This window comes from Zea mays, chromosome 10 (assembly GCF_902167145.1).
Source record: "Zea mays cultivar B73 chromosome 10, Zm-B73-REFERENCE-NAM-5.0, whole genome shotgun sequence".
Lineage (NCBI taxonomy): Eukaryota > Viridiplantae > Streptophyta > Magnoliopsida > Poales > Poaceae > Zea > Zea mays.
The window spans coordinates 88789011-88799359 of record NC_050105.1 but is presented as its reverse complement, the minus strand read 5'-3'; the positions used below and the strand labels follow the sequence as shown (position 1 = coordinate 88799359).

At 46.1% G+C, this 10349-nt stretch overlaps 1 protein-coding gene across 1 annotated transcript; it reads right to left on the bottom strand.

Annotated features, from left to right (window-relative positions):
• Positions 1–5923: 5923 nt before the first annotated feature.
• LOC100273165 (ubiquitin-protein ligase) lies at positions 5924–9894 on the bottom strand. The gene is made up of 2 exons (NM_001147611.1): positions 9221–9894; positions 5924–6788 (listed from the first exon to the last, which is right to left on the bottom strand). The coding sequence occupies exons 1-2, from the start codon at positions 9709–9711 to the stop codon at positions 6206–6208; spliced, it is 1074 nt and encodes a 357-aa protein (NP_001141083.1). The 5' UTR covers positions 9712–9894; the 3' UTR covers positions 5924–6205.
• Between the last annotated feature and the right edge of the window lie 455 nt (positions 9895–10349).

The window sequence follows — 10349 nt, the reverse complement described above, 5'->3', positions numbered from 1 at the left end:
AAAAAAGGCAAACGATACAATCCTGACAAGATGGTTCACGCATCCGATGGTGAAGCATGGACCCACTTTGATGTCATTCACCATGAGAAAGCTAAAGAGGCTCGTAATGTTTGTGTTGCGCTGGCCACAGATGGGTTCAATCCCTATGGAATGACCGCTGCCCCATACACATGTTAGCCTGTGTTCGTTATCCCAATCAATCTCCCCCCAGCGTATGCTTTCAAAGACAGAACATATTCGTGTCGTTGATAATTCCTGGACACCCGGGGAATAAAATGGGCGTGTACATGGAGCCTTTGATTGATGAATTGGTCCGTGCTTGGGAGGAAGGGGTATGGACGTACGACCGAGCTACGAAGACAAACTTCAAAATGCATGTTTGGTACCAGTACTCCATGCATGACTTTCCGGCGTACGGGCTATTTTGCGCCTGGTGTGTTCACGGTAAGTTCCCATGCCCAGTTTGCAAGGAAGCTCTTAGGTTCATTTGGTTGAAGAAGGGTGGCAAATATTCGTCATTCGATAAACATCGACAATTTCTCCCTCCTGACCATGCATTCTGACTAGACATCAAGAACTTTACGAAAGGTGTCGTGGTGACAGACCGCCCACCTGCAATGATGACTGGTGCCGAAGTTCGCGAAGAGATAGATGGTCTCGTGGCCAACCCAGAAGGTGGTTTTGTGGGATATGGTGAGCAACATATGTGGACACATAAGTCGGGATTGACTCGGCTCCTCTATTATGATGACCTGCTCTTTCCACACAACATTGACGTGATGCACACTGAAAAGAATGTCGCCGAGGCACTTTGGGCAACAATTATGGAGATTCCTGATAAGTCAAAGGATAACGTAAAGGCAAGAGTGGATCTGGCAGAGTTATGTGATAGACCAAACCAAGAGATGAAGCCACCTAGTGGTGGTAAGACATGGAGAAGGCCTAAGGCCGATTTCGTCCTGAGCAGGGCCCAGAGGAAGGAAGTACTAGAGTGGATCAAGATGTTAATGTTCCCTGATGGGTATGCAGCTAACCTTAGTAGGGGGGTGAACTTATCTACTCTGCGAGTCTTAGGGATGAAGAGTCATGACTTCCACATATGGATTGAACGAATTCTTCCGGCGATGGTTCGAGGCTATGTCCCTGAGCATGTCTGGCTAGCGCTTGCAGAGTTGAGCTATTTCTTCCGCCAGCTTTGTGCAAAAGAGTTAGCTCGGACCATGATTGCAGACTTGGAAAGGATGGCACCCGTGTTACTATGTAAGCTGGAGAAGATCTTTCCACCCGGCTTCTTCAATCCGATGCAGCATTTGATTATTCATCTCCCGTATGAGGCACGAATGGGGGGGCCCGTGCAGGGACGTTGGTGCTATTCAATCAAGAGATGTCTAAAGACTATCCGAAAGAAATGTAGAAATAAATGCAAAATCGAGGCTTCCATTGCAGAGGCATACATACTGGAGGAGGTGTCAAACTTCACAACAACTTACTATGGTGACAAACTGCCGAGCGTGCATAATCCACCCCCTCGTTACAATGATGGCGACAATGAATCGAACCTCAGCATTTTTCGAGGGCAACTCGAAAGCGCAAGTGGTTCGACCACCAAGACCCTGAGACATGAAGAGTGGCGCCATATCATGCTATATGTATTGACCAACCTTGAAGAGGTGACGCCATACATGGAGCAATTTCTTCATGAATTCTGGCGTCGATCAAGGGACCCAACTCCACAGGAATATGATACCCTTCTTCGAAAGGGTGCGGGAAATGGATTGCCCGATTTCATTTCCTGGTTTAAACGTAAGGTACGTGCTTAGTTTGTCATTTGAAGTTGCTCTTACGTGCGAATAATATAACAATCTAGCGTGTTTGAACTTGCAGGGCCAAAGAGAGTCGTCTATGAGTGCCGAGTTGAGACAAGTAGCCAATGGCTTTGCCTATAGGGTCAGGAAATTTTCTGGGTATGACGTCAATGGATACCGTTTTCGCACAACAAGCTACGACCAAAGCCGGCCCAATCGAAAAACCACGTGTTCTGGAGTCTATACGCCCGGGCTTGACGAGGTCGAGTATTATGGAAGAATTGAAGATATATATGAACTCAATTTTTATGGTTCCAAACCTCTTACTCCAGTGATATTCAAATGTCATTGGTTTGACCCTGAAGTTACGAGACGGACACATTCTAATCTTGGGCTAGTCGAAATTCGACAGGATTCCACCTTACCAGGAGACGATGTCTATATTGTGGCCCAACAGGCCACACAAGTGTATTATCTTCCATATGCGTGCCAAACGAAACAACATCTTAAGGGTTGGGATGTTGTGTATAAGGTATCACCGCACGCTAAATTACCTGTTCCAAACGATGAAGATTATAACTTAGACCCGGACACATATGACGGAGAGTTCTTCCAAGAAGATGGGCTCGAAGGGCAATTTGAGATAGACTTAACCGAAGCGATCGGAATGGAAGTAGATATTGAAATGGTTGTTGATGACGAGGATGATGAGGTGCAAAATGAGAATGACTTAGAAATACTTGAAGGCAATGCCAATGACGAAATTGCGCCTTCAGATGATGTCGACTATGAAATGGTTGATAGTGATGATGACACTTATGATCCGGCTAACCCGGACACATATGAAGATTATTTTTAATCGATGTAATGCTATATTTCATTTATTTTGCATATGTTTCTAAATACATATTTTTTATATGTGCTTAATTGTTTACTCTTAATTGCAGGTTGTTGGACAAAGATGGTGGGCGGTGGGACGAGGACGAGGAGGGGGAGGGGGAGGAGGAGGAGGAGCACCCGTAGGACGGAGGAGCACCCGTAGGACGGAGGAGCAGGCGCAGCAGGACGACGCCGTACAGCAGTAGGTGGAGCAGCAAGCCGCTGTCGATGCGGCACAGCAGGACGACGACGATGCGGCGCAGCAGGACGACGACGACGACGACGCCGCTCAGCAGGACGTCTCAGGTTCTGGCTCCTCAGGTTCGAGGAGTATCTACCTGTGAGGTCCCGCGAGCCTCCCTAAGCGACCCATACTTCGTGACAGACGTCCGCTGATACGACCCGATGGAGAGAGGTAGATAACTTTAGATATTGTTGCTGCCTTTTCATATTATATGTTCAAATTAATAATAGAAACTAATACTTCATCTTAATCACTTGGACAGGTCTTGGATGGTTTTGGAGACTGCAGGGGGTCACGGCCGCAACCCCAATGGCATCCTGGGCCTTCTATGCCGGGAACACTTCCCTGGACTTGTCGAGTACGCCGGAGTGACGAGCCCAGCATACACCTTCGACCACTACGCTGTCGCCCCCGATGCAGTAGATCGGGACGACAGACAATTCAACAACAAGGCGGAGCGGGTGAAGCAAGAGCTGTGGGTAAGTCTTCCTCGCACTATATTGTTTAATAAGTCGCATTTGTTGCATATTCTTGAAATAATGTATGGATACATCGTCTTTGTATGTAGGATTTCTTCAGGTGCGATGCTGGATACGAGGCCAGGGCGGATGTGGTGTCTACGACATGCTGTAAGAAGCTCGTCGTGGACATGCACTACGAGGCGCGCATCCAGGCCATCGTCACTTACCACGGCTCCGTCCTTAGGGAGAAGGTGAACAAGAAGGACGCCCGAACCATGTCGTTGACTCCGGACCAGTACTTGCAGGTAAATACAAAACTTTATTATTGGTACTAAATATGCTTATTTTTTCTTCTGATATGCTGTGTACTTATATTTTTTTAGATGATTCCTCATTGGTGCGTCGCGCATCCTGAGTGCTGGGAGCAGATGGTGCAGAGGTGGTGCTCGGCTGAGTGGGATGAGGCGCACAACGCTAGCCGGGAACGACGTTTGCTGATGCAAGGTCCCTCCCACCATCAAGGCAGTCGCAGCCTGGGCAAATACGCGGAAGCATGGGTACGCGCTCTTTTTTATTTAGGTATATAACTTTCGATTAGACATGATTTCTAACCATCTCGTTGGTTTTCTCGCAGTCGGCGGCACATGGTGGCGCGCCTTGCTCCACGTTCTCGGCATATGCCATGGTCCACAAGGGGAAGGCGACGTCCGACGTCACCTACAACCCGGATGACGGGCCCGAGGCGTACACCAACCCCGCCATCCACAGCCGACTCAATGAGTACACCGCCATGGCCAAGGAGGTCCATGGGCCAGATTACGATCCGAGGACCGAGGACATCGACGGAGATGTCCTCATGAGGGTCGGAGGAGGCAAGAGGCATGGGCGGTACTGGATTGCCGACGGGGCAATCGACTCGTCCTCCACTCCCACTCTCTCTCAGGTGCGAGCAAGGAGCACGAGCGCGAGCCCAGCCATACGACCTCGGCAGGACACCTCACAACATCGTATCCAGCAACTCCAGGTTATTCCTTATCTATTCATCGTTCATTGATTTTTATATATCTTCTCTTTGCATTATCGTAACATTAGGGCGAAATATTACAGACTCAGCTAGATGATGAGAGGAGGCAACGTGAGGAGCTAGAGAAGAGGATGGCGGAGATGTTCGCGTACATGCAGAGCCTTGGCGCCGCACAGGGTCATGCTCCACCACCTCCGTTGTTCCCTGCAGCTGACCCTACAGAGTTCACTACTCCTGTGAGTATCAAAATTTTAGTACTGCATGATATATATTCATATGTTCTCACACATACAATCTCTTCTCTGTGCAGGGTCAATCGGCGGCGTCGAACAACCCTCATGCTTCGTCCAGCCCTTCGCCGAACCAGTCCAGATGTCCACCTCGTTGATGATTTGTTTTGTGATGATCCAGACTTACCTTTATGAGTGTTGGTGATGTTAGTTACACTTTATCTTGTGAGATACTTGGTGATGTTAGTGATGATGCAGACTTGTATCTGTTTTGTGATGATCCTGACTTTAGTGAGACTTGTGATCTGTTTTGTGAGACTTTGTGATATATATGGTGTTGATGATAAATGTGTTCATTCTGTGATATGCTTGATATATAATGTGATGTGAATGATATATATCTTTTGTTTGTTTGGATGGAACAACAAAAGCAAATAAAAAAGGGACATCCTGGTCACTTTGCCGAGTGTAACACTCGGCAAAGGGTTGCTTTGCCGAGTGCTATGACCATGGCACTCGGCAAAGAAGGAAACCTGGGAACCGGTAAAGACATCTTTGCCGAGTGCTGACAGTGGCACTCGACAAAGAAGGAAACCTGGGAACCGGCAAAGACATCTTTGCCGAGTGCTTTTGCCAAGGCACTCGGCAAAGATACTGGCAAAGGGGCCCACTGGAGGGTTCTTTGCCGAGTGTCAGGCCACCAGACACTCGGCAAAGAAACCTCCTTTGCCGAGTGCCTACTAGGGCTCTCGGCACAGGGACTGGCTGTGGGGTCCACTGGACTAGTCTTTGCCGAGTGTCGCCGTAGGCACTCGGCAAAGGATCCGTCACCGTCACTTGGCGCCGTGACGGTGACTTTTCTTTGCCGAGTGCCAAATAGCACTCGGCAAAGTCTTTGCCGAGTGCCCGACAAAAAGTACTCGGCAAAGAAGCTGTTGCCGATGTACAGTTCGCCGAGCGTTCTTTGCCGAGTGTTACACTCGGCAAAGCCTTTGCCGAGTGTAAAATAGCCTTTGCCGTGTGTTTAGAACACACGGCAAAGGAGCTAATTCCGGTAGTGGCTTCGTCCAGCAGAAGGATCTTGGGGTCCCTAACAATGGCGACACGTTGCATCTGCCCTTGCTGATACCGGTGTCGTAGCCCTGCATTGCTCAGGCAATAGATGATCTCTCCAACAAGTGCGACAGGTATCAAGGCTTTACAAGATTTGGGTTGAAGTTCTGGGATCACCACTTGCAAGTGTCTATCCTAGAGCTTCTGACCATCTCTTGATAGAAGTTCAGACTCATCATTTAATCTGTGACTATCACCTAATAAGATGTCACAGGTCATATGGGAGGCTGAGGTGAGACTTAACCTCATGCATGTCCTAATGCAGATGTTTCATATCTGAGCTCGGTACAGAGATTTGCTAAGGAGCAAAGACAAACTTGAGCTTGCTACTACATAAAAAAGCAGCCTCCCATATGGAAAGTGCTTGTAGCATCCCAAACCTCAGACACAAAAAGGGAACCATTCCATCATCCCACAACACTACATATCATCCAACACGTTGTCTTGCTTCAGACATAAAAGTCATCATTGAACATGATTGACATCGACTCACCCATATCATCCAGCGGATCATCATATGTGCCGACCTCGGAATCAATGTCTGAGTCAAATACGCCACTGTTGATGTAATAAGGCCAATACCTGGTGTCGTCGAAGAAGATGGGGTCATGAGGAAGCCTTAGATCTCGTATCCTGGAACACTTCAGTTTAAGCGCATCGTCCATTTGTATGTTGAAGCACTCGCGAATGTCAAGGGATTCGAGGCGAGGGCAACGGTCAAGGATTGACATGAGCCCATCATTTGTCAGATTGTTACCAATCAACTCAAGTTCTTGGAGTCTTGGCATGGTGCTAGCGATCCCTAATGCTTCCATGCCAATATCCTCCTTTCGAGAAATAGACCAGAGTTCATTCAGCCTGAAGCGTTTAAGCTGTGGGCAGGCTCTCCCAACAGCCTCACACGCGCTGCCATACAATAAGCATAATGTAACATCTAGCTCCTCCAGCTGAGGGAAGCAATTAATCGCCTCTGCAAAACATTGATCGGTGAAATTGCAGGCGGAGAGATGGAGGCACTTCAATGAGGGGGCCCTGCATGCAAAGTGTGTAAATCTGGATGAGCTTGTTTTTAGTCAATCGAAATAATCCAGTAAATCAATACTTCAGTAAATGTTGAACAAAAGTTACAAAACAATTCTTCAGTAAATCAATGCCAGTTCTTAAACCAATCAATCAAAATTTATTTAAATCTAATTAGGAGGCAAAATTCAACACACAATCCAAAAAGAATATTTCCATACTGCTTGAGTTGACACTATACAAACAATCTACATATCACATCTTGCTAAAGGATTGAAACAATGCAGGAGATGAGCCACAATAAAACAACTCTAACATGGATATGCATTATCTCAGCATAAACAAGTATTCAAACTTGCTGAAGCTGGTAAGTGATGTAAATCAGACTCCATACCAGGTCCCAAAAAAAGGAGTGCATAAACAAATGATAGGTGACCTACTTCAGTTTGTGAACTTGAGGCAAATACTAAACAAAAAAAAAATCAATCACATGATTATCTTTTCCCTTTGATAGCTATATAAACTGAATCTAGTTCTAGTAAATGATTGTAGACTAATGTCAAGCTGCATGGCATAATCAAACTTGTCAAGTCAACATTCAACATCAAGCTATTATTATGAATATGTAGCAGGAGGAACAGGAACTGAGTTTACTCGTTGAAGGCATGGATGTATACCCAAACCACCTAGTTCAAGTCCTTGTTCCTGCCTATTCTTCATAAATAAAAAGGCACCTAGTTCCTCATAGGTTGGTCAAGTTTTTACACGTACATAGCAGGCACAAGTTAATTTTCTTCCTCAAATACCAGTACATTCGGAAATACTGTAACAAACTCTTAAGAAATCAGATAGCGTAAAAGATCTGCCAAGCTTCCAGATACTCTAAACATCAGAGACAAATTGTTATGTGGGGCAACCACTATTCCCACCAGGCCAAGAAGAACAGCACGATAACAACAGTAACAAAATGGCGTGACAGCATGCTCGGAAGCTACAGTTCCAGTCTGTTAGGACTTTGGAGTTTGATTGGTCTCTTAGTTCAGATTCTTAGATTGCTTTGAGTTAATAGTGGTTGGATTGATAATTCTCAGAACTAGGAGGTTGTTGAGACTCATTGCTTACATAAACCTAGATGTAATCATGTAACCATGAACTTAAGAAAAGACTTATCTCCCTTCCCATCTCTACCCCTATTTTACTTCCCCAATATAGGGCCCTGAGGTGAACAGCCTCGCCCCAGTACCAACCATGACTACCGTCTGCATAGTCAAGGACCTCCTCTTGCTACCCACTACATGAATGTTTCTTCTCAAGAATGCATGAAACAGGGTTACTGAAAAAATAAAGGTCTGTGACAAGATAGTTTGTCATTTGCCAAAGGTGACAAAGACATAAGAATAAAAGTTTCACCAGCTTGTAATGTTTGGATTCATTCCAGCAACAATGGCTAATGCTTCAACTACAAGAGAAAGGTTTTTGATAGAAATCATGGACCCTATTAGTTCATTGTGAACTGCTCATTCATCCTTTGAGAAGCAATTTTTTGAAAGAAATAAGTTTCCATGCTAAAGATATTCAATTCCTATATCCTATCAAACAACAAATGGATATTGAAATTTGTCTAATCCCAGAAATCCTGATATTCAATTCCTATATCCTATCAAACAACAAATGGATATTGAAATTTGTCTAATCCCAGAAATCCTGCTCTTAACCTTGGCCGTGGCCAAAGGATCTGCTCGCAAGTTGCAACTGACTTACAGTCATTTGGAGCATCGACAAGCCTAACAGCTAGAGAAAATCTAGCTAGGTCAATACAGAAAAAAGTTCAAGGACTAGAGATGAATGACACATGTAAAGTGCATGTTGTTAATAATTGTGTTTCCATACAATTTTGTTTGTGGTCGTGCCCAAAGGATCGGATTGCAACTGACCCACAGTTCCTCTGGAAAATTCAAGGGCTAGAGACGAATGATACACAAAAGACACATGTAAGATGCATACTTTCAATAATCGCACTTTTCCATCCAATTTTATTTGGTTAATAAGTTTTAAAATTGTTTTGTCCTAAAAATATTATAAGGAGAAGAAATCATTATCAAACATGTACCCTCTTTTCTGCAAGTGAAAAAGGTGGTGAGTTCAGACCTGTTGTAACGATCTTAGACTGATTAACCTACTCACAGCATCCCATTTTATCCTAAGTAACCAAATCCAGTACACACAAAAAATCAGACGAAGGAAGACCAACATTCTGCTCTAAATGAAACTTGAGTTGGTGGAACCGCAGTAAAGAAATGTTAGAAAGATTAAAGTATTAAACATTTCCAAAAACTGGCTGCGGTAATCACGCACAGTGCGAACCACGAGTTAGCTGGAGCCCGTGTCTCCATCCATCCTTCAACAGAAAGAAATGTAAACGGAGTTGAAAAAACTTCCCCGACCTCTGAGAAAGGTAGCGCAGGAGGTCGTCGTTGACGAAGATATCGGCAAAGAACGCCTCCATGGTGCCCGCGGAGCGGTCGATTGCGGCGCGCGCCATGGCCTCGACCTTCTCGGTCTGCAGTCGCTTCCCCGACCTCTGAGAAAGGCAGCGCAGGAGGTCGTCGTTGACAATGGTATCGGCAAAGAACGGCTCCATGGTGCCCGCGGAGGGGTCGATTGCGGCGCGCGCCATGTCCTCGACCTTTTCGGTCTGCAGCCGCTCCCCCTCGTAGCCATAGCTCATGTGCCTCATGTCGACGCGGCGCCACAGCATGGGGTCCGAGGCCGCGAGACGGTGCCAGGCGCGGCAGACCAGCCCGGCCCCGGTCAGGATCTCGATCACGTCCAACTTCCCAAACACGGACACGAGCGCGTCAGACGGCATCTCACCCCAGTCGCAGGCTTCGTTCTCGGCGGCCATAGGTGATTCCGGCAGCGGCAGCGAGGACATGGGGAGTTGGGTTTGGGTTCGCCGCCTGGGTGTGGGGAGATTTTTTTCTAGGCTATATTTTTTTTGAACGGAGGTTTTAGTACTATGCTTTTCTTTTAAGAAAGCAAGTAAGGTTTGCTACATATCCCCGCAGGAAGGAATGGGGAAATCACTGGGAAGCTACTTGTAGTTTACAAGGAAGACTTCGCAAAACAAACATGGGATAACTTGGCTAAAGCATACACCGATAAAACGAAAAGAACAGAAGTTCCTCTCTACTCCACAAGCACCATCCTTCAAAGCGCAACAATGGCAGATGCTTATCTATCCCCACGGCGAAAATTGTGTACCCAGGGCTTCAACATCTCTAGCATCTTCTCCATCACTTCCATATCCATATAAGATAGGCTCGCCCCTCAGTTCTGCATAAAAGAAATGGAATCAAACAGAATTACAAGCGTGTTGTTAGGAATTTTTTTTGTCAAAACTGTCGGTGTTTGAAGTAGTGGATCTAACCAACCAGTGAGTGTTGCGTACCCAGATCTAGATGGTGATGCAAGTTGACACAAACGATTTATCCTGGTTTAGGCTACGAATGGCCTACTTCCAACACAGGAGCTATGAGGCTTATATTACTTGCATCAAAGTGCTCACAGTAG